General features: G+C 37.8%; 1 protein-coding gene across 3 annotated transcripts in view; it reads left to right on the top strand.

Moving 5' to 3' along the window:
• The window catches only part of USH1C (USH1 protein network component harmonin), a 35,611-nt gene extending 16,619 nt beyond the window's left edge, over window positions 1-18,992 (top strand). Inside the window, exons 15-26 of one of the 3 annotated variants that reach the window (XM_068148101.1) lie at window positions 3,216-3,265; window positions 4,718-4,870; window positions 5,249-5,365; window positions 8,734-8,790; window positions 10,395-10,514; window positions 12,033-12,095; window positions 14,017-14,058; window positions 14,363-14,416; window positions 14,570-14,669; window positions 15,383-15,492; window positions 16,173-16,228; window positions 17,640-18,992. In XM_068148101.1, coding sequence (XP_068004202.1) covers window positions 3,216-3,265; window positions 4,718-4,870; window positions 5,249-5,365; window positions 8,734-8,790; window positions 10,395-10,514; window positions 12,033-12,095; window positions 14,017-14,058; window positions 14,363-14,416; window positions 14,570-14,669; window positions 15,383-15,492; window positions 16,173-16,228; window positions 17,640-17,652 — 935 coding nt within the window. In that variant the 3' untranslated portion in view covers window positions 17,653-18,992. Of the gene's footprint in view, window positions 1-2,415; window positions 2,493-3,215; window positions 3,266-4,717; window positions 4,871-5,248; window positions 5,366-8,733; window positions 8,791-10,394; window positions 10,515-12,032; window positions 12,096-14,016; window positions 14,059-14,362; window positions 14,417-14,569; window positions 14,670-15,382; window positions 15,493-16,172; window positions 16,229-17,639 lie in introns of all 3 variants that reach the window. The other 2 variants (XM_068148100.1, XM_068148099.1) reach the window with 2 other exon arrangements.
• The last annotated feature ends 3,851 nt before the right edge of the window (window positions 18,993-22,843 follow it).

Genomic DNA, 22,843 nt, shown 5'->3' with positions numbered 1-22,843 from the left:
AGAAGGCTGGAAGCATATGATAGATCAATAACTTTTATTTAACAGGTATCTAATTCAACAAATCTACATCTACTCAAAAAGCAGCAAGTAGAAGAGTTGTCACTGTTCAGTGTTTGGCCTGTCTCTGTTTTCACAGTTCTTGAATCAATAGGCCTGTCCTGATTTCCACTATATGCTTAAATAGAAGTAATGCTTCTTTGTTTTCAGTATGATATGAAGCTGATATTGCAATACTAGATTATGCACATATCAACACTTTCATCTCAGTGAAGAAAGTATCACTTATAATAAGTAATATTACAGGGTTTATGGGCATTTTGTTAAAGACTTTTAGTTTTCAAATAGAAGGTATGAAGGCAAGTGTTTGGTGTCGTTCCCAATTTTGAATTAGCTTCAGGCTTTCTGCATTCAAGAAGAATTGTAGAATAAACCAGGTTGGAAAAGACCTCAGAGATCATTAAGTCCAACCTAATACCTAACACCTCATGACTAACTAAACCATGGCTTCAAGTGCCACGTCCAATCCTTTTTTGAACATCTCCAGGGACAGTGACTCCACCACCTCCCTGGGCAGTACATTCCAATGGCAAATTACTCTTACTCTTTCTGTGAAGAACTTAATCATATCAGCAAATAATTTAACATAATTTTGTATTTGGGGTGAGATTTTGGGAGGTGGATTGTTTGAAGGTAGAAAACCAGTACTAGATTTGCAATCTCATTGGGAGTGAGTGAATACATTTTGTACTCTTCCTATCATTACCTTTTTTTCTTTTCCCTTACTCTAAAACACTGTATTATGGAGGATGGAGGCTAAGGTTTTGAGTATTTTTTGTCTGCTTGTTTCTAACTAAAAAAGGTATGAAATCTGTGCTTTTGCCTTGGAGTAAATCAATTTAATGCTTTCAGAAAAATCTAATAATCTTTTCCTTCATCTCTTCAGCAGGACTTCTGTCCTCTTACTTCAGCAGTCGGGGGAGGAGGGGGCTGTAGGAATGTCTTGAGGCTCCTTTGCCTCTTCCATGAGTAGTAAACAACTTCATATATTGAATGTCATAAAAAAATGTAACAGAAGTAATTATTGCAAACCACCAAAGAAACACTAAAAAAAAATAGAGGAAAAAATAATTCTTTTCCTAGCTCTTATTACAAATCTGGTTTTTGTCAGCATGTCTTTCACATCTGATTTATTCCTTCTCAGGCTAAAGTATTTACCACATCATTTTTCTGCATATCACTTTCTTCAGTTCATGCTCTTTGGATGACTATGTTGAAAATGTAATGATGATGGTATAATGATGTTTTCAGCTGATGCAATAATGATCTTGCATGCTCACAACTTGGGTATCAAAGCATGTAAGCAGGTACTAATTAAAAATACGCAATCAGAACTTTTAAATCAATTCCTAGTGACCTAATCATGAGAAAGGTAGGCACATTTCTAAGAACTTGGAAAAGTCAGGCTTCTGTCCATGAGTTGCTGTGTGTAGTAGCAGGTCTGTTAATAATTTCAATAGATCATCTATCAGAATAGAAAAAAATCCTACTTTTTCATATGTGGGTTGTATAGATTTGGAAATATATTTTCCTTTTTTATGTTTTGGGGTGTGTTTTCTTTTCTTTCCTTTTTGTGGGTTTGGTTTTTTGTTGTTGGGGTTTTTTGTGCGGTTTTGTGAACTTTTCTATTCCTACTATCACTTTCCTCAGTGAATCGATCTTTTTTCCCTTCCCTTTCACAAAAAGGCTGTATTCAGCACAGCCTCAAAACTGATTTGATATCAGTGGAAAGTCTGCTTCAGAAGTAGTTATGTGACTGAGCAGGTAGAGTTTGTACACTGCTTGCTTTTCCATGAGCTTCCAAATTCTGAAGGAATTTGAGATGCTTGGAGCTTAACTGGCAGTTAAGCACTAAGTTGAAAGCTGAAGATAGAATGTGGAGAGCGTACTAAATTGGTATTGGATGAAGGAAAAAGTGGAAAGTGCTTGTTCCATAACTTGAGAAGCCTGTGTTGGTTCCTAACCTGATTATGTTGGGGGTTTTTTGGTGTGACTTTGTTGAAGTCACAACTTTTCATTGATGAGAAATTGAGATGGAACAATATTTCTTCTGCGACCATCTTTTATCCATTTAGTTTTCTGATTCTTTAGCACAGTGTCTTCCTCTGTATAGTATTTGCTCCAGTGACAGCACAGTAGGCGGCTTTGAAGCCAGATATCCCAGAACTGATGGTGCTTTCATTACAGGAAAAGCCAGCTACCTCTTGCAGCCTTCCCTTCATAACAGACCAGACTAACTGGCCATGAGCAGATCCTAACTGCTCTTTTTACATTGCTGATCTCTTTTCTGCATCATGGGAACCTCCAATTAGACTGTCATTTCTCTCTCCTCAATCCTTTCCTCCTTTGTTTCTCTAGTAGATGTAAAGGGAATTGCACATGACCAACTTGAGACAGATGACATGGATGAAGTGATCATGAAGCAGGACAAACAGGTTTGCCACTCAGCCTTAACTCCCTATCCTGATTCAGATTCTTCCTGTTCTTCACTTCCTCCTGACAGTCAGTGGTGACACAAAACTGGCTTTTCTAGAGTGATATGTATGGTCCTATGGTAGACATTGAAAGGTTATGATACTCTTACTGTCATTGCTTTCTAAAGGTACCTTGATACAAATAAAAATCTCTGCCAATCCTGCAGAATGGTGGAATATATTGAGAAATCTCTGGCTTAGCAGTGTTTCTTATGTAAAATTATGGTAACTGATTCTTTTGTATGTTTTCATTTAGCAATGTGTTTTTTCCTATTTATGCACTTGGCTTGAAATACTTTATGCTAGAAAATGGAGCTTTTCTTGCCTTCACAAATGCCACTGTGTTCTGCCACAAACTCAGATGAGTTTGTATAACTGCTTTAAGAGACTTGTTTAAACTCATGTGAAATAGGACTGTGACCATGTTAATCTTAGCAATGCGTATGGCTATATGGTTCTCTACGATGTTTACTTGTTGCCATTGCTTTGTTTTCTATAAAATATGTATCAGTAAAATAAGAGTAAAGTGACTCAATGTACTTATACAATCAAGCTGTCTAAGAGCATGTCATGTAATATCGAAACTTTGGTGTTGTGTCTTCAAATAAATTTTAAACAGTTAGATTGAGCTGCACCTGAACCAGCCCATGACTTTTCTTCAAAACCCATCTTTACCTTTTGTAGCTTTTGGGTGGTTTTATCGGTATGAAGGAAAGTTTCCCACAATCCGTAAGGTACTAAGTTTGATATGTAAATGTTTGCTGTGTGTTAGAATTTTAATTCATCTTTTTTTCTTCTTCCTCTTCTTTGTAATTACTAGACTTTTTTAAATTTTGGTTTGTTTTAAAAACCAAATTTCACTCTGTACTAAAAAATTCTATATTAGGAAGTAAACTGAATCCATGGGGAAGATGAATGGAAAGGATGACTCATCCTGTTGTATCTGAATGCAGTGCATGCATCTGGGACTATCTGATATGGATTCATACTCTGGAACAGTTTGGCATGTGTACTGCTCAGTGTGCCTTTAAATTCAGTCATTTTTCAAATGTTGATGCTTAGAACCTTGACTTGACATTTAGTAGACAGTACTAAAGTTAGCTTCTGGTTTATTAGAGGATAATATAACAGCAACAATTGTTGTTAAAGTGCAAACTGCTTTCCAAGGCTTTATTATCAATATTACATGTAGCAGGTGGAAGGAAGATAAATAATGCTATTTAAAGTGAAGCATGTTCATGCTTTGAATTCTCAAAACCACCATGAAAAGTCAGTAGATAATGATAGTGAACAAAGAAAAATCGAAGTGTAGCCTCTGTGGCAATAATGGACAAGTGGCCAGCTATCCCTCCTTTTTTGACTTTTGCATAAATAAAAGGAGAACATGGGCTTTCTGATACAAATTAGGCTCTACCAGTTAAAAAGGAAGAGGGAGGCAGAAATGTCATGTCATTAAAGTAGAAATAAGGATCAGGGTGTATTTCAAAGGCCACGGGAACAGAGGCTTCACAAAGACCATGTAGTTTTTCCCTTTTGGTTGCATTCCGCATGTAACATGATAGAGTTGCTTTGTGCTGTATAAGTTTGCTCACCAGGGTAAATGTTACCCTGTGCTTGCAGGAGCTACTTGGTCTTTGTGATAGACTTTGTTCCTGTGAGCAGTTCAATTCCTGCACTAATCTAAGCCTTCCTTTTGTAGCTGCTTATTTCAATTGTATTAAGGCATGCAATGCTGGTTTAGAACATATGCATGAAGGTGTTTTATGCATAGAATATTCATATCTACCTATACATGAGCATCTGTCACCTGAAAGCAGTCTTGTGTGTATATAAAAATGCCAGAAGAGAGATGGCAAAACAAGGTCTAACCAAAACTATTTGAATATTCCAAGTTTTGTAGTGTGCCCTAGTGTTATAGTTTTGCAGAAATGCAAGAGAGTTGATCTGCCTGATCTTGTCCAACTTAAGTTAATGTGCACAGGCCCTTTAAATGCAGTTGAATTTCCTGCAATTTGCTAGGGAAATGGACATTAGATTCTCTTTTAAAAGACCATCTTCACACTTGCCAGAACTGTAAATAAATTTTCAAGGCGGGTGCTCATGTATTGAGCTTGAAGTTTGCAGTGATTTTAGCCTGTTTGCTAAAAACCAAAAAAGCCCAAACCAAACCCACCAAAACTTCCCAGAAAGGGAAGGAGCGAAAGAAGTCAAAAAGTGACAGTCTGTGTGAACAGAAGAAGAATAAAAAGGAAATGGAGTTTGAGCAAAAACTTGCCAAAGAGAAAGAAGGAATGTTGGAGAGAGAAAAACAACTGAAAATAAATCGTCTCGTGCAAGAGGTATGTTGTGTTCTCCTACCAAATGCAATATTATACTGAACGAAAATGATCTGACTCTTTAATGGAATTATCCTTAGCAGGACATTTGTGTAATTATGTCAAAGATAATGAGGTTTTCAAAAATTGCCATTTCACTGCAAAACTGTTCTCGCATTTGCTGGTTTCTATAGCGAATTTTTGCCCAGCTGAGGATACCACTGCAGTTAATGACTATCCATCTCTAGTGCTTAATTTATGAGAGACAGCAAAATATGAAATAACTATCAAAATTTATCATTAGTTTAAAAACCAATTTAAGTGTCATTTCATAGGTTTGAAATGTGTTTGTATTGTAATGGTACCTATAACTTTTTCTCCTGCACTTGTATGATGGTTAAGGTATCTGAGACAGAACGAGAAGACCTGGAAGAATCAGAAAAGGTGCAACACTGGGTGGAAAGACTTTGTCAGACACGGTTAGAACAGATTTCCTCTGTAGAGAATGAGTCTCCTGAGGTAATACTCTGGTTTCTCCACATATTGCACAATCTCAAACTTACTAGTTTTCTCCTAAAAGCAACAGTGTTTTACCAGAGAAAATTCTGTATTGGTCTTTCCCTTTCAGCCTTTATACTGGGAGGAGAAAAAACATCGTTAATTGATGAATTACAGTCTCTATAGCATTTGTTGTTCCTATAATTGATGGAGGGTTTGGGGTTTTTTAATATTTTAATGAACTAGTTATATTTTGTCCTTTTAAAGTATATTATCATCACAAAATTAACGACTTTATTAGCTCATGAGCTCTTTGGTTTAGGTGGGACATGCTACCAGTAATAAAAGTGAGACTAGAATACCCAGCCATATTTCTTAGTATCCTATGAAAATAAGAACATCATTGATGATGAGCTCTTGAGTGGAATAGGGTTTTGTTTTAAATAGTTCCCTCAAACAAAAGGAGCTGCAGATAGTGATTGTGCCTCAGAGTCTAATGGTTCTAGATGTGGAGTGAGGTTTTCCCACCATCCTGCTGCTCTGGCTTTCTTCCGAGCACAGCTGCTTTCAAGAGGAACACTGCAATCTGCTGAACTCCCCCGAGACCCCCAAAAAATTGCAACCACAAAAGGGACCCTTGGGGAGCACGTTCGCCTGAATTTACTTCAGGTCAATGTGGAGCAGCTCTGAAAAAAAGCAGCTGGTCTTCTGCTCTTCCTGGCCTCAGGCTCAGATCTTTGTGGCTTTTCAGTGCAGGTCTGTGGAATTACTATACTGAGTTTTTTCCCTGTCTAATTTTGACTACCTGGATTCTGCTAGACCCTTGTTCCACTTATTTTTTAAAGTAATAGGGGAAATTGCGTGTTAAAATCACTATTGCATTTCCAGAGCTCTACCCTGATTTAAGACAAGCACCCTGTTTTGTTTGCTCAACCAATTCTTCTATTACATTAGATATAAATATTCTATTACAATTCTACAAAACCACCTAAGCAATTAAACTCACGTAAATCACAAAACCAGAGTGCTTTTGAGGGATAAATGCAGCTGAACAATGTTGACGTATTTCATGCTGGAGCTGCTGCTAGTCAAGATCTCTTGATCTCTGCCAATAAACCCCCCTATTTTCCAGTACCAAGAAGTGACTGGCATGTAAGGAGATCCCAAAGAATGCCAACAGAGAGCACTACTTGAGGGAAGTGTTGTCATTAGACTAAGATGCACGTGTCTGTAGGACAGCTCATCTCTCTAATACTTCCTCAGCTGAGTCTACAAAATAGCAAAATGCAAGAGTATCAACTGGGTTTTCTTAAGTACTTCATTTTGATTACTGATCAGCAGCTCTAACAGCACATGCAGAATCCTTCTTTGCACATTCAACCTTACTTTTTTAGGCAAGCCGTTATGTTCAAACTCTGGAGTTTGTTAGCCTCACAGTGCATCTGGTGTTGATTTGACAGAAATTAGAAAGTCCAGAACCTCCTGAGGATCTGAATTTTATAGCATTCTAAACTTTTTGTTTTGATAGCTGCTTAAGCTTATTTATCCCCCTTGTATTAATGTCTGGTTTTGTTTACACTAGACTTTAACTCCTTTCCCTTTTTCAATGGCATGGGATTTCAGGGCTCATCTTCAATTACTTTCCTTTTATACAATAACTTTTCCAAGGGGCAGAGATTTCTAGCTCTTACGAAGAGAAAGCAAGGCAAGAATTATGTTAGCTATGATTTGTCCTGTGATTTTTGCTTCCTGAAGACACCATGCAGTTCAGTGGTGGTTTTGTGTCAACTCCCTGCCCCACAGTGCTACTGTCACAGCACTCCAATTTCCTTTTTAAACTGGGCACCCAAGGAGTGCTTTTGAAAAAGCTTTTAGAGAAGGAGTTTACATGTTTTGTGTGGAGGAAAAGCCAAAAGCTTCCTGTGCAGGAGCAGTTAAGCTGAGTGATGTTCTAGTTTTTACCATTTATCTCTACAGACATAGACATGTTGCAGACAGATCAGCTGTTAAGGCAGATTTTTGTTGTTGCACATAGTTGGCGAGTGGACGTCCTTCCGCTTCTCCTTCTGCCACGTCGATGAGGCATTTTGCCGGTGGCCTGCAGCTTCATACCACAGATCTTGATGATATAAATTTAGATGAAGTTGACAAGCCTAAACAACGTGTGGCACCACCACCACCCCCAATTGTTACTCCAGCACCCTCAACTCATACACTTCCTACATCAAATGTTCCACTTCCAAGGGCTCCTGCCTTGGCAGTAACACCACCTTCCCAGGTGACCTCATGATTTGTTTGGATGCATGCATTTATTTTGAGATAACTTTCTCACTTTCTTAGTCAAAAGGAAAAAAAAAAATCTAATAAAAGAATCTTCTGCCAGATGTTACTTCAGGAGAGAAATAGCACCTGTTTAAATGTAGTGCCCTTTGATAAGCATTATAGTAGGATTCATATACCCCTTTTTGTGGCAAAAGATTCTTATTTGTTTCAAACAGCCAAACATCCCATATGGTCACTTTATTCTCCACATAATTTTCTGCATGGATTGACTGACTGCATTGTGGGTTTTCTTTTTATTTGCATGTTTACTTGCAAGTAATGGCTTTGTGTTTGCATGGTGGGGTGGAGAAAGATATACAAATTAATTACTTCTCAGGAGAAACAGGCAGCTTATGTGAATAATTGCCCTAATGTTCTCTATGAGTCTCTTCTTAAAAATTTAAGTACACCTATTATAGTGCTTGACCTATGTAGTTTCTATCTTTGAAGTGATGAGAATATGCTAGATCAACTGACACAGAAATGTCAAGTCTCCTTATAGATCACAGTGTCCCAAGCTATGTGTGAAACAAAAATGATGTGAAATGACACAAGAGTACAAAGTACTGGTGTTAAGAGGAGAAATACATTCACCTAATGCTAATAGAAAATACTCAGATAAAAGGTATAATACAGAAACTGTTGTACTGGACCTGGCTCCAAACCCCTATGTTCTAATATATTTCTGGCAGTTTTTTACTGCTAGGTATATTGGAGAAAAGAAATTAATAAATCAAAATACACCAGGTAATAACAATGAAATAACCTAGCCATTAAAAATTGTAAGTCAGTTTTCCCTGAATATTGTTAACATACATGAGGAGACAAGTAAGCTCTTAGTAATGTATTAATAGTGAGCCAAAACCTGCGTTGTAGATAACTTGGTATTCCTGATGTGGTTTCAGGATTGGAAGGAAAAGTAGAAGCTGGACAATTGATCTTCAAAACTTGTCAAATATTTTTGACAACTAAGTATTAAGATAGCTGGTATAAATGGGTCTGTTTCTCAAAAGTATTGTCAGCTATATACTTTATATGAATCTAGTACTAAGTCTTTTACTGTTTAGGTTGTAAGAAACACCTCCCACGTTGGCAAAGCATCTTCTGTGTCAAGCAATCCACTGGTATGTCACTTACTGTTACTAATGAGTGTAGTTTTATGATCTCCCATGGAATTATAATGTCAAGGATTCGGCTTTGCATGGCTAATTTATTTAAAATTCAGCCCATGCATTCATGTTTATGAATCCTTTGTTCTGGTCTGAGGACTTCACGTTTCAACACTTCAGCAACATGCAGTTGATGTTTGTGTTTCCCAGATGTCTGTATGTCACACAGCATATGCTTTGTTCGTCTCTGAACACAGACAAAAAGACCTAGGACCAAACTATATTTTAAACATAGTGGGTGCAAAGAAGCAAGTCGTCATCTGAAAAGCAATCACCATTTGTTTGGTAGCTATGCACTGGTTTTCATTCAGGATGGCTGGATCATAGAATCATAGACTCATAGAATGGTCTGGTTTTGAAGGGATCTCCAGAGGTCATCTAGTCCAAACCCCTCTATAGTAAGTAGGGACATCCTCAACTAGATCAGGTTGCCTAGAGCCCTGTTGAACCTTACCTTGAATATCGCCAGGGGTGCGGCCTCAAGTACCTCCCTGCACAACCTGTTCCAGTGTTCCACTACCCTCATGGTAAAGGACTTGTCAAGTTTCCCCATTCTGAGGCACTCTAGAAAAGCCTGTCTCTAAATCATGCAACTCCAGGTGAAATCCAGTTCCAGTGCAGCTTCAACAAGTTGATAGCTGTGAATCTGCTAATTTTTCTAATATAAAAAAGGTTAGTAATATGATATATTTTGTGGAGTGGAACACATTAGTTGAGAGAGATCCACAGGGACTTTCAAAGTTCTGGTTTAAAAAAAGAGGGCAAACAAAAAACAACACACACCCTCAAAAAAAGAAAAAAAGGCAGCTTTAACCAATTTGCTGGAAGCAATTCAAATAATTTCAGAGGATACAGCTTGTACTATAGGAAGATATCTGGAATACATCACATTTCCTATGAGAAACATTGACAAGAGTGTGCTGAGAGTTGCTGGGGTTAAGTCAGTTTTGAACTCTCCTTGGACAAAACTGTGCTTGATGTGAGTAGGAATTTATTGAATGAAGTCTACAGTTGGGTTAATACATGCTGGATGGTCTCATATGCCTTTGGGTATCTGTACTTTTTAGAGTCAAGGGTAGGTAATTAACATAATTAACCCTTGCTCTTAAGCCAGGATAAAGTAATATGAAATTCTTTATGAAAAGCTGATTGTTACAGTCTTGGTGAATTTCATCTTAAAGGCTCTATTTATCCATGGGTAGTTAAGACCTTATTTGAGATTCACAGTGTTGATATGCTCAACTTCAGTATTTTTTTTCCTGTAGTTTCTCATTTATTTAATTGCCTTTATGGGATAAATGCCAAAAGCAGGGATGAAATTTTTCCATCATTTTGAAGTCAGAGTTTAGGGGGGAAAGCTGCTATTTAGATGCAAGAGAAATTATATTTTGTTATGTTGTCTTTGTAAGTCTTAGTTAAAACAATTCTGTAAGCCTTTAGTTGTATTCATGCCATAAAATTCATTATCATAAACTATTTGATTTGAGTCATCTTGGTGAAATGATGGATTTGCACAAATTACATTGTGAATTGTGGTTTTTCTTAAATTAACCCCCTAGCAACTTGCTCCAAGTCCACCTACCCAACGACATCCAGGGGTACCAATAGTCTCTAAACCCGTCATGCTGCATCCTGACCCAAACTATATGGTCAGGCCAACAATCAAATCAGAGGCCCTGGTAAGCCTTTTAATGTCCTTTCTTTTTCCCCTGAATGCTGCAGTATTATGGGATTTGTTGTTGTCTTCAAAGAATCAATGCTTGCCTCATTTTCTGCTAACAAACTCTTGTAGATTTTCAAGTGATCACTAATGGTAAGTGCGAGAGCATTATTCCATGACCTTCAAGTCACTTTTAGTGACAGTTTTGGTACAGGAGTGCATAATTATTCCAGAGCAGTGTGAAGCCTTGTGAGTCTGTAGGTGGTTTCTTTATTATTATTTATTTACCTGTTGTGTTTTATGATTTTTTATTTTCTTTTATTCTGAATTCATGTTTCTAAAAAATAGTGAAAATTACTGACTTTGTGTTTCCCTTTGTAAATAGGACCAGTTAGGAGTATTTATTCCTGGGAGTCATAACTACTTATACTATTGAAAGTAGAGTTATGTCTGTTGCATACATGGTGTAGGGGTGTGTATCTATGCATCTGTATGAGCAGGGCAGTGTATTGCAACATGAGCTAAGTGATGGACAAATGTCACATTTATATTTCAGTTATTTAATTACAAGCTTTTCCTATACCTGACAATAAATTATACCCACAATAATCCCAGCTGTTTTTAATGAAAGTGCAATTGAGGTTTTTACCATTTTCTTCTTTAATTTAGATATTCTTGCTCCTTTATTTTCCCAGCTACAGTTTGGATAAACCTAAGTGCTGCATCATAATTAGTTTTCCCACAGACATAGTCATCTTGAAATTTCTCTATTATAAGTGGATTAATGTGATAAATTAAAGCAGTTTTTGTAAATTGCTCAAGAGAAGGCAGGTACATGAGCTAAAAATAAAAGCAGCTATCTCCATTGTAGATATTCCTTCAGTTGCAGGCACTGAAGCTTTCATTTGATGGTGTTCAGTAATTCAGCATATCTAAACAATATGAAATTCCTTAGGGGAAGAATGAACAGAGTGAAATAATAATCTGCAGTTAATCTAGCTCTTGGCAATAAATACCTGGCATGCAAATATAAACTAGTTTACAGAGTTGCTAATACCCTTATGTGTGATCAGGCAGACATGGTAAAAATTAAAAATATTGTTTGTTGGTGTTTGGGGGTTTTTGTTACTGACTCTGTACAATCAGTTTGATTGGCAATAATATCCACCTCCATAGGGATATTGCTTATGATGTGTTACGCGTGTATGCACACTTTCCAAATCACAAGTCTGCTGAAATGTTTCATATGTCAACCATCTTCATTCCCCAAATGCCTCATGCCACATGGAAGATAACAGTTTCAGTGGGAGCAATATTCTGATAGGACCTTGAGAGAAACATGTCTGTAAATTGTTTTGGTAGACCTGTTACCTCTTGCTTCTGTTTGAGTTAGTGCAGTAAAGAGTACCCATTCTTTCTCAATGAAGTCACAGTAGGATATGAAGGAAGACTTGCAGAGAGATTGCTTTTGAGTGGATGATACTTATTTACAGCAAAAAGTTAATATCTGGTTCGGCAATTCTTTTATCTTTTGCAGCCACAAGAGATGTTTAAAAGGATGGTGGTTTACAATTCATCATTTAGATCTAACAAAAAACAAGTAAAATAACATTTTCCATGTTTTGTGTGGTACTTCTTGTTTTGACTAACCATTGAATTGAACTTTTCCTTTCTAATCCTGTTGCTCAGTTTCTAAAGCAGGGGGTGCCAGGCAGCCCTAGTGCATGCTGCTAGTCTTGTAAACTTTCAGTGTGTGTCTGTGGCTTCTGATGGTCTAGACAGGTGAAGAATGAAGAAATAGTAAGTCCTTCAGCTTGAACCATAGGTAACTACTTAGATGGTCAGTGCAATCTTTAAGACAATTGACACTAACTGATAAGATTTTTAATTTTTTTAATATATCTTCAAGTTTTCCTTGTTTCTTGTAGTGTCCACTTGCAAGGCTTTTGGTAATAAAATATTTTCTTGGTTTAACAAATAGAGCTGTTGTCATAATATAGTTACTGGTAGGAAATTACAGGAACTGGTGGTGGAAAGCACATATTTATAAAGTCTTTCTGTATTGTGTAGGGGGGTTCTGCTGCATTACTATTTTTATTGCTTTTCTCTGACATTTTCATCTCTTCCTCTCTGCGTGGTTGGTGGTTCAATAGATGGTCCCTGAAAGAAAATAACTTCATGCTTAACTTTGCTGCTCTTAAATGTGTCAGTTTCTGTGCAAAACCCCTTTATTAATACAAGTGAAGTTGGATACGTTGCCAAGTTATATGAAAATGTTGGGACACAGTTGTGAGCTCACAGTGTGAACTGTTGAGCGGTAAACCATTAGGAATAATAATGATTATTTTTTCTTTTGATCAGTTGCAGTCTAGATATGGAAGGGAAAACTGAGTTTGAGATAAGTCAAACTTTGAGCTTGTTCATTATATTGAATGCTAATGTGTTCTGTGTATATAAAAGTTGTGGTTTTAGAAAGTTGTAATATCTGGTCATGATTTATCTTTTAACTCTGCTTTCATTTCAGCCAAGCTTCAATTGCTATGGTCTCTTGATGGTAGAGACTTCAGTGAGCAGCACATTTAATTGTGCAGATTCTTCATATGTTCAGCCATATGAATATTATTATAAGTAAAAAAAATTATTGCAAGAGTCTTAACTCAGCTGAGATGCATTTAGTAGTGACAGAGCAGGCTTAGCACTGTGGTTTCCACTTGGTGCTGTTTGGTTTGCTAGTCCTTGTTTGGATACAGAGGGTACTTGGCTCTGAGAGTTTGTGATGCCTGTTTCTGACAAGGTTTATTACAGTTTAGTGGATGTCTTCATTGTATCACCACTGTATTTGTATTTTTTTGCATCCAGATCACATCACTTCTTTGTCTGCAGGTTTTTTTTGTTACGGGGTTTAGTGATTTGGGTTTTTTTTTCCCCATTTAAAAATTATTTTCCCAGGCAAACTATCTTTAAGGCCAACATCTGTTTTTCATGATGGTGACCTGGGACAAAGAGTTCACTGACTTCTTTTAGATTACATAATGAATTAGTGACTTGGTTGAGACTGGAATTCTTTCTTACAAGTTGCTTGCTCCAGGTCTATAGATAACTACTTCAGCCATGATTCCAAAGATCACTACAAATTCAGCTAGTCAAACTATTGGTTGAGGTAACTATCATTGTAAAATATTACTCTTACAGTTTGGTGAAACTGTTCATAATATTAATGTACTTCATAAATGAATGAATCATTTGGTTCCCCACCCACCCACCCCAGGATGAAATTGGAGCTGACAGAGTGGTAAATGTCCTCAAAACTACTCCATAGTACAACTGGCTCAAACTGTTTGAAGTGTCTTCTGACTGTCAGGATGGACTATTTGCTGCCTTTCTGTGCTTTTCTCTTTTACTGTCATCTTTCATAGCTTACAAAGTTCTGTGTTCACTCACTAATCAATAAAATGGAGTTTGCATGTGCGGGGTGTGCATGAATCTGATATTTTTACAATTAAGTACTGTTTTATTCTCAGGGCTTCCAGAAATATTTGGAAGATTTTGATCCATATTCAATGGTAAGGAGAGAATCCAAATATATCCCACTGTTTAATATAAAAGACACTGGAAAAAAATACATCCTTCATTTTGAGGACTGGGAGGGGGTGGGGTCCTTGGTTTGCTGGGACTTCTGTATTTGTCTTTTTTACTCATGTTGAAAAGGAGATTTCTACAGAAAATGTGATGTGGTGTTCAGATCTTCCTCTAAGACTGCTTTGGAGGAGGGAAAGGGAGGTCCTTTTGCACCCATAAACTACATGGATCAGCCTAATTATTTTGTATTTCCAAGATGGAAATGACTAATGCTTATGTCTTCCACAGTTTACCCCAGAGCAGATTGTGGGAAAAGATGTTCGGCTATTACGAATTAAAAAGGTAGATAACTCTATTATTTGATTAACCTGTATGTAAAGTGTTCATGCAAGCATTTATTCTACAATCCCATGTACTGGGAAGAAGGAAAGATTAATCTTCTGCTGATGGTAAAAAAATAACAGCCTTTTATGAACTATAACATGTTTTTAATAGGAGGGATCATTAGACCTTGCAGTTGAAGGAGGAATTGATTCTCCAGTTGGAAAGATAGTGGTGTCTGCCATCTATGAAGGTGGTGCTGCAGACAAACATGGTGAGTAAGAATGGGGAATTTGAATGCTGCTGCAAAATGGCTCCTTACACTGAGAGTTGCTGGCTCATTTCATAACTGTACATAGCACTGAGAGGCACACTTAGATTGTTCAAGGCAGACAAGTTCTGCCCTGGCTCGAAGGGCATCTCAGAGAGAGGCTCATGATTTGAAAGGTGCTGCTCAAATTAACAACTATGTAAAACCTATGAATAGTGTTTAAGAGGAAATGGTCACTGTTGTGGTATTTTTATCATTGCAGAATTTTTAATAACATGTCCTGAAATTGTACAGCTGTTCTCTTAACAAGGTCTTTTTTCCTAATCTCATTTATAGATATATGTATAGATAGATATATAAAACCAACACTTGATTCTGTGGTGCATTCTGTTAAGATAAACAGGATATGTTCTCCATTATTTCCCAATTTCCAAACAGTGACAATTCTGGTCCTTCCACGTGCAAAGCAATTACCTGACCATGGTTGCACTACTCTGCTTAGTTTTGTTCTTAATGTTATTTTCAATGGCAATTTGCTTGGTAATGTACCTGGCTTTACTCCCAAAATCCCACTGTCTCTCTCAATTTTTAGTGTAGGCCTTCACATACAGTAAAGGCAATTTTCATCATAATCAATACTGCATAAATAGGAACAGAAATTACTCTCAGAATTTTTGTTGCTTACATCTATGTATACCATATTGCTCTTTCCCCAGGAGGCATAGTGAAAGGGGATGAAATACTAGCTGTAAATGGCAAGATATTAATTGACAGCACACTGGCAGAAGCACAGGCAACCCTAGCGAAAGCTTGGAACATGGGTGGGGTGAGTAACCTGGCATTACTTCATCAATCTACCCATAACGATCATTTGAGGTAGTCTTTTCTTACATGACATTGTTACATCAATACAAGTGAACTGTCAAAAGTAACAGGTATGCTGCTACCATCATGAGTTGAATATATTGGTATATTGTGAAAACTACGCATGTAATTTACTGTGAAAGTTCATGGCATTTAGCCACTTGTCAAGATGGTATTTAAACACATTACATTGAGTGTTTATAGTATGTTTATCTGTAAAATCTCTCTTTGATGTTGAAAATTGCTTGCAAGCTGATTGGAATGTTATGGTAATAGTTTATTTTATCTTTGGTTTCTTAATGTACAGTAACATTGCAATTCAGCTACAGTGAGTGTTTTCTCAGCAAGAACTGTAACAGCTGAAATTACCAAATACAGGATGAGTCTTAGAATTATCATTTTTACAAGCTTGTTGCATGACCAGCATATTTTTCCTTAATAGATAGAAATCAAACAGCTCAGTCTTGAAATGCTCTTCCTGTAGAGCATCTTTCTGCTGCTCCTTGTAGTTTTCCAGCAATAGATTGCCTTCCTGATTATCTAATATTCCATGGCCTTCTACTAACCACCTCTGAAATCTAAAATGTCTAATCTCTAGAAGCAGTATTTAGTAGCACCTTTGCTTTTGAATTTCTTTTTCAGGATTGGATTGACTTAGTCATTGCAGCATCACCTCCAAAAGAGTACAATGATGAACTGTAAGTGCATGAACTTTCTTTTTTGGAGGATCAAAAGGCTAGTAACAATAGCTTATAAGGCTTACTTTTATCAGATCAACTTCATGTATTTACTTCTTGTGGACTACATAATCTTCTGCATCATGTGGTTGCTAATTTGTTAGTTACAAGTAGCTATCAATGCATTACAGCAGTGGTTCCCAGACTTTTCCAAATGTTGATTCTCAGAACTGGTTGTACGTGATTGCACACTCAGAATCTGTTTGAAGTTTGAGGATTTTGGGGGGTTGTGAGGAGGATTTTTTCAAGATATCCTTTGTACCAAGTAACATGGCAGAGGAAGTTTTGTAGTCAGTTAACTTGGGCTCTTGTTCTGTGCAGAGTGCTAGAGTACTAGTAGCTGTAAATCAGTAGAGTTTTGCTAGCTAGTACCAACTGAAGATTGCTTCAGAATTGCATTTAATACCCGTGCAAAAACTGACAAGCAAGGAAATGACTGTTGCTGTTATTCTTTTCTTTTTCTTTTTTTCTTTTTCCTTTCATATCTTGTATATCTAGCCCTACTATTACCTCATCAACAGTCAGTCCCAGCACACACAGAAAGGTTTTTGAAGGCAGTGCACCTGTGTACAGACAAGGGTATCTTCTGCAGCTGTAGCCACTGCAGTGTTCCCTCATGGTGAATAGCAGACCTGGGTTAACATGACTGTCCATTGTGAGGCTGTGTTATTTTTTCAGCATGTGCCTGCCTGTGCATTGCATACCATGTGTGCTTGTATTTCTGGCATGCTGGAGTGTTCTTTGGGCTTTTGCCATGCCTATCATATTAAAATATAAGCATTTTGTTTCTTCTTCATAATGTCCCCTAGAGGTCCTCTGTAGAATTGGTTTATCTTCTACCAGACTACAAATTAAATAGGCCCTGCCTAAACAAGTAGGCTTAATCCAGTTTACTTTCTGTTTCCCTTATCTGTGGACCACTGCTGTGGCTTTGTGAATTCATAAGTGTATAAGCAACTACAAATTACTTTCTCATTAAGGCTTGTCCAAAGAACAAGTTCTCATTTGTATTATATGACAGTGTGCCTGTAAACAAAGATTCATGAGTGTTTGGTTTCACTGAAGTCTGCCTGTGTTAATTTGTCACCATACAAGGGGTTTGTCCCAGAACTATCCTTGTGTCACAAACTCAGTTTATTGTGGTTTCTGTATGCTATCATCACTGTAAGTACAGTTGTAGATCTCTAGAAGAACCATCTTAAGATTTTTGTTGCATGCGGGTATTTGTGTTCTTCTCAATTATTTACTATACAAAACAAAATGACTCAACTGAGATCCAGTCACATAAAACTGTGCTTACCAGAAAGATTAAAAATTGAACTATTGCTAACAGCAACTGTTTCACTATCTTTATTTTTCTTTTCTTCTGCAGGACATTTTTTTAAATAAGGCTACCTTGGAGAAATGGCATATTGACTGGAGAAATGCAGCAACCTGCTACTCTGTAAAGTAATAGGAAATTCAAACCCTCATGAAATGCATCTTGATTTGAGAGAAATGTGAGCAATCAGACCTATGAATTGAACTAGAGACTTCAGAGTCTTAAGGTAATTGGAGTAATTTCAAGTAATTCTATAGACATAGAGCAATAATTTTTTTGGAAGATCACCAAAAAGGACTTCCAGTGAGCATAGTTGGGTTGTGAGAGCTCAATTTGTTTCATTCTATCTTGGGAGGCCAAATTCTCAACATTATCTTCGGCTTTTCCTGGAAATAGACACCAAAATGACAAACGAAGATGGAACACAGATGTCTGTTCCCACATGCAACACTTGTGATGACACGTTCACAGGCCAGTTTGGGTGTGAAAATGATTATATTTTTACTCCATACATAATGACTTTTCCTGGGAAAATGGGAACGTGTATAGGTAACTTCTGTTCCCACTCGTGTGTCGGAGCTCTCCATGTCTGTTCTTAGTTGTAAGTTGTTCTGAGTATAAATCCCAGTTGTTGGAAGAACCAGTAATACCAGGAGTACTATCATGATAAGGAATAATTTTGGTGATGCTTATGCAGTGTAAAGAATCTTCTTTACCAGAAAAGAAAACAGCTAGCAAACAGTCCAGATAAAATTATTATGGTAGTCAGAGTTATGCTACCAAGTATTTGTGTTGGTAGGAAAAGGACTCCCTCGTATAGCCATGGTGTGGAAAATCTGGGTGTGGTGTACTTTGCTCTCAGTGAGGCTATATACATGACTAAACTGTGCAGGAAGTCACTGTAATATTTTGCTCTTGATCACTCTGTCTTCTGTTGAAGTAAATTCCTCAAGACTATAAAATCTGAGCTAACCTGGCCTTAAATAACCATTATAGCTGTTGTGGACTTCCTAATCTTGTTATATGATCCAGATACCTCCTTAGAAATGCCATTGTCATCCTTCCTTCCTTGTATCTGCCAGTTTATATTATGTTTTTCATGTTGTGTTTTGATTTTTCTTACCTGGATTGATGACATCCAGTTATACTTCTTTGGCATATCAAATCTCAAGTGAAGTCTTGCCTTTTCAAGGTTATGAAGCCCTCCTTTCTGTAACACAGAAAAATAACTATTAGGTTCCTGAGAACTCTGTGCTTACATGGAGATGATTAATTATGTTGACTTTGTTCATTTGCAGTATTGTTCCAGTATGCCAATTAATGTGTCTGGCAGGGTACACATGATAGAATGTTAAAAATTGTAACTCTTGCAACTAATCCAGAAATAAAATTGCATTTGCCACATGGAAGAAGTCTTGTTTCCTCTTTGTCTCTGGGTTTGTAAATTGTTAGGTGTTAATCTGCTAAAGTACACAGATTTCTGACTTGAACTTTAATAACAGACCCATTTGCAACAGAATGCCACCCTTGTGGAACTTCAAAGAAAATTCAGTCTGCACAGTAGGGAACTCCACTTGTCTGAGTTGCAGTAATCTTTTAATGAGTTTTTTCTGGGCAAATCTGATCATCTGATAGTTGGCAAGGTACTGAGTCCAGCTGCTTTGGTTTATTTAGTTTGCTAGGTCTCTGGGTGCATCTAACTAGAGCTGTAGACCCCCTAACCAACAGACCAAATGCATCAAGATTAGCACCAGAGGGAAAATTGCAGCAGGATATATTCCTCCTGCTGCTCTGGCTCCCAGTTTCCTACGTACTGGAACCATCTGGTCTGTATGACAATGCAGATGAGTGATGCTCTCAAATGTTTTCTCTGATGCTATGTACCAGCAATTAGAGAGCCATAGTAATGCACCAATAATGAACTTCAGCCTGCAACCAGTACTTGACTGTGCTCTAATCAATGTCTCAGCACAGTAAGAAACATAACACAGAAAACTTCAAGGTTAGCTATTAGAAATAATTTTACTGGCATTATTTTTTCAGACACAAAAGGAGCACCGAAGACTGAGCTGGGAAATCTGTGGGAGTACCAACAGTGGAGTTGCAGCCTTGCTTCTTAGTCAGAAAACTGCCATCTCCTCATCTCCTCTAACTTAATTTGCTTGGATACACTTAAAATGCATGAGAGGTAGTTCAGGAAATAGTTACTGCTCATTGCTTCATGTATATAAGAGAATGCTACTTACTGCATGTAACTTCTGTTAAGGCAAAGTCGCTTTAGGCTGTTTAAGGAGATGGCGTTAGAGAAGACAAGACTGACACCTCTGAAATCTTAAAATTATCTTAAGCCAATTGTCAGGTAGAGTTGTTCATTTATTGTTTGGGGGGTTTTTGTGGGTGGTTTTTGTTTGTTTGTTTTACTTCATTTCTGGCTTTCAATGCCCTAGGACTAGATCACATCTTTCATTTTCCAGCTAGCTCAAGTTGTTGAAGAATGCTGCAAGAAATAAGTTTTCAAGAAGCTTCACTTTCATTTACTTTGGGGTGTGTGTGACTAAAATGACCCAGAGGTAAATCATCTAAACAGATGCAAACAGGCATGCCCATTGGAGTGCTACTGCACTGTGTTCTGGCGGCTGTAATAGCCCTATGTGTGCCCATGCCTTACCCCTGTTCCATCAGGTCGGATGTGGAAAGAGAAGAGTAAGGGTAAATGGGTCTTTTCGCTTGTTTTTTTTCAGCCAATGCTTAGTTTCCCTTGGGAGTGTGGAAAGTCTGACCTGATGCACGAAGCAAGAAGTCCAAGTACTTCACTGACAGTGTCATGAATGCTTCAAACCACTTTTAACATAAGATGTTTTTTGTTTTTCAGTTGGTGTAATCTCAGAGGGAATATGTCTAGTTTCTCAGAGCTGTTTGTTTGGTTAAGACCGCTAAAACCCACTGTCTCTCTCTGTGGGATAATAGCCCAGAGGAAGAGTTTCTCAGAACTGTTAACAGTCGTTCTTATTCTCTCAGGAATTCTTGGCCATGTTAGTCACTGCGTTGTCTTCAGCATACCCTCACAGTTGCTGAACTGGAGCATGAATTACATTAGAGACTTGTGACTTTCACATCTGCTCTGTGAGCCTGTGCGTGCCGCTGTGCAGGGAAAAAAATGTGAAACCTTACGGATCAGAACCATGACATGCATTACAGGGTAGGAAATATTGTTACTCATATGGATATTAGCATAGAGAAGACTTTGATCTACTTATTACTGCCACTCTACTATTTTAAGAACTTATTATTTAGCCCTTATTTATCATGACATCTTCTAAAATTTGTAAGTACCTTCCAAAGAAATGATGATTTAGTTTTTTTTAATGTTCTCTTCATGAACAAACCTATATACCTAAAGGAGGGATGTATATTAAGACTGTTTAAATCAATTTAGTTTGAGTAGCACATGTAAAAATCTCACTAATATGAGGTATAACCTCTGAATATAAATAAGCCTTTATAAGTCCTCTTACATTAAAAACAGGACTGAAACTCATGGTTTCATATCAGATGATGTTTATCTGTTTGTCAGGAGTTTATCAGATAATAGCTGATAGACATATTTTCTCTATACTTTACATGTATGTTGACTTTGAAACAGGATCACACTCAGGGTAGCTGCTGGAGAATTCTTAGCCACTTTTCACCAGAACAAAATACTAAATGAATTACAGTACTGCCTTTTCTAACCCCATGTATGTGAGTAGTTATATTTACCGTAGTGAATAGATGGAGAAAAGTGACTGGATTTATAAATCACAAAATCACAGAAAACATCCAATTGGAAGAGACCTCAAAGATCATCCAGTCCAACCTTTGACCCAGCATTGTAGGGTCAATACTAAACCATGTCCTTAAGTCCACACACTGCTTAAACACCTACAGGATGGTGACCCCCACTGCCCTGGGCAGACCAGTTCAATGTTTGAGAACATTCTCTGTGAAGAAGTATTTCCTAGTATCCAGCCTGAATCTCCCCTGGTGTAACTTGGAGCCATTTCCTTTAGTCCTGTCACTTGCCACCAAGGAGATGAGGCTGGCCCCCTTCTTGCACCAATTTCCCTTCAGGTAGTTGTAGAGAGCGCTGAGGTCTCCCCTCAGCCTCCTCTTCTGCAGACTGAACAACCCCAGCTCCCTCAAACGCTCCTTGTAGGCCATGTGCTCCAGGCCCCTCATGAGCTTCTTTGCCCTTCTCTGAACATGTGCTAGCACTTCAGTGTCCTTCTGTAGTGAGGGGCCCACAACTAAACGCAATACATGAGGTGTGGCCTCATCACACAGAGAGAAAAATTACTTGCCCTTTACAGTAGGACAAGTGACTTTTATATAAGACATCATTTTGCTCAAAAGCAAATTACACCTGAGGATTATATTTCAGCTCTTCTTTATTATGGGCATAGTCTCTCAAGCTTGGGTCAGTGACCAGTACAGTCAGCTGTTTCCAGCAGTGAAGAGAGCCATCATAGCCCAAAATACAAGTTAATAGGGAAATGTGGGGTAAAGAATAAGCAGGTCAACATGTGCTGAAGAAGCCCTGGCCAGTTTCAGGACTGGGAATACGTAGAAAGCAAGCTTAGTTCTTCTGCCCAGTTACTATGAGCATGTGCAGAGGATATATCCCTGGCACATGAGAAAATCATCACTTGTCAGTACTCTCCAGCTGGATGCAATTGCTATCCATTGCATTGCTGCTACCCTATAGATGAACCAGACAGCAGATGACTGTATGTGAAAAACTTCCATGCCTCGGCTCTTGACATCCCCCTTTTGGGCTGCTAAAATGCAGATGTGCAGAAAGCTTTCACTAGCTTTTATTGCCTTATCACAGGAGACAAATACAGCCTGGGGAAAACATTCTGAGACAGGCTACCTACAACCATGAGAAAAGGAGAAGAATGAGGAGTATCTCCATATAGAAGGGAAGATTTCGAGTCTGGAAATTGTACTAGGTTATTTTGACACATCCACCTTGTGTTATCAAGTGGGTCCACAGAATGTTTGTGCCTGCCCAAGTGACTACTGAGAAGCCATGGACTTAGGCTGAGAAGGAGCTAGCACTGTATTAGGACATCAGTCTCCTACCAAGGAGACTGCAAGGGATTTCCTACAAACTAATGCTTGCTAAGCCATATTTCTTGACTCTTATAAACTGGTCTTACAGGCTATTTATGCTAGAAATTATGGAACCAAACACAATGTTTGTTCATGTTACT

Source organism: Melanerpes formicivorus, unplaced genomic scaffold (genome assembly GCF_026170545.1).
Source record: "Melanerpes formicivorus ecotype bairdi unplaced genomic scaffold, bMelFor1.0.p_v2 SCAF_16, whole genome shotgun sequence".
Taxonomy (NCBI): Eukaryota; Metazoa; Chordata; class Aves; order Piciformes; family Picidae; genus Melanerpes; species Melanerpes formicivorus.
The sequence above is the reverse complement of the archived record's forward strand: the minus strand, read 5'-3'. Positions and strand labels throughout refer to the sequence as shown.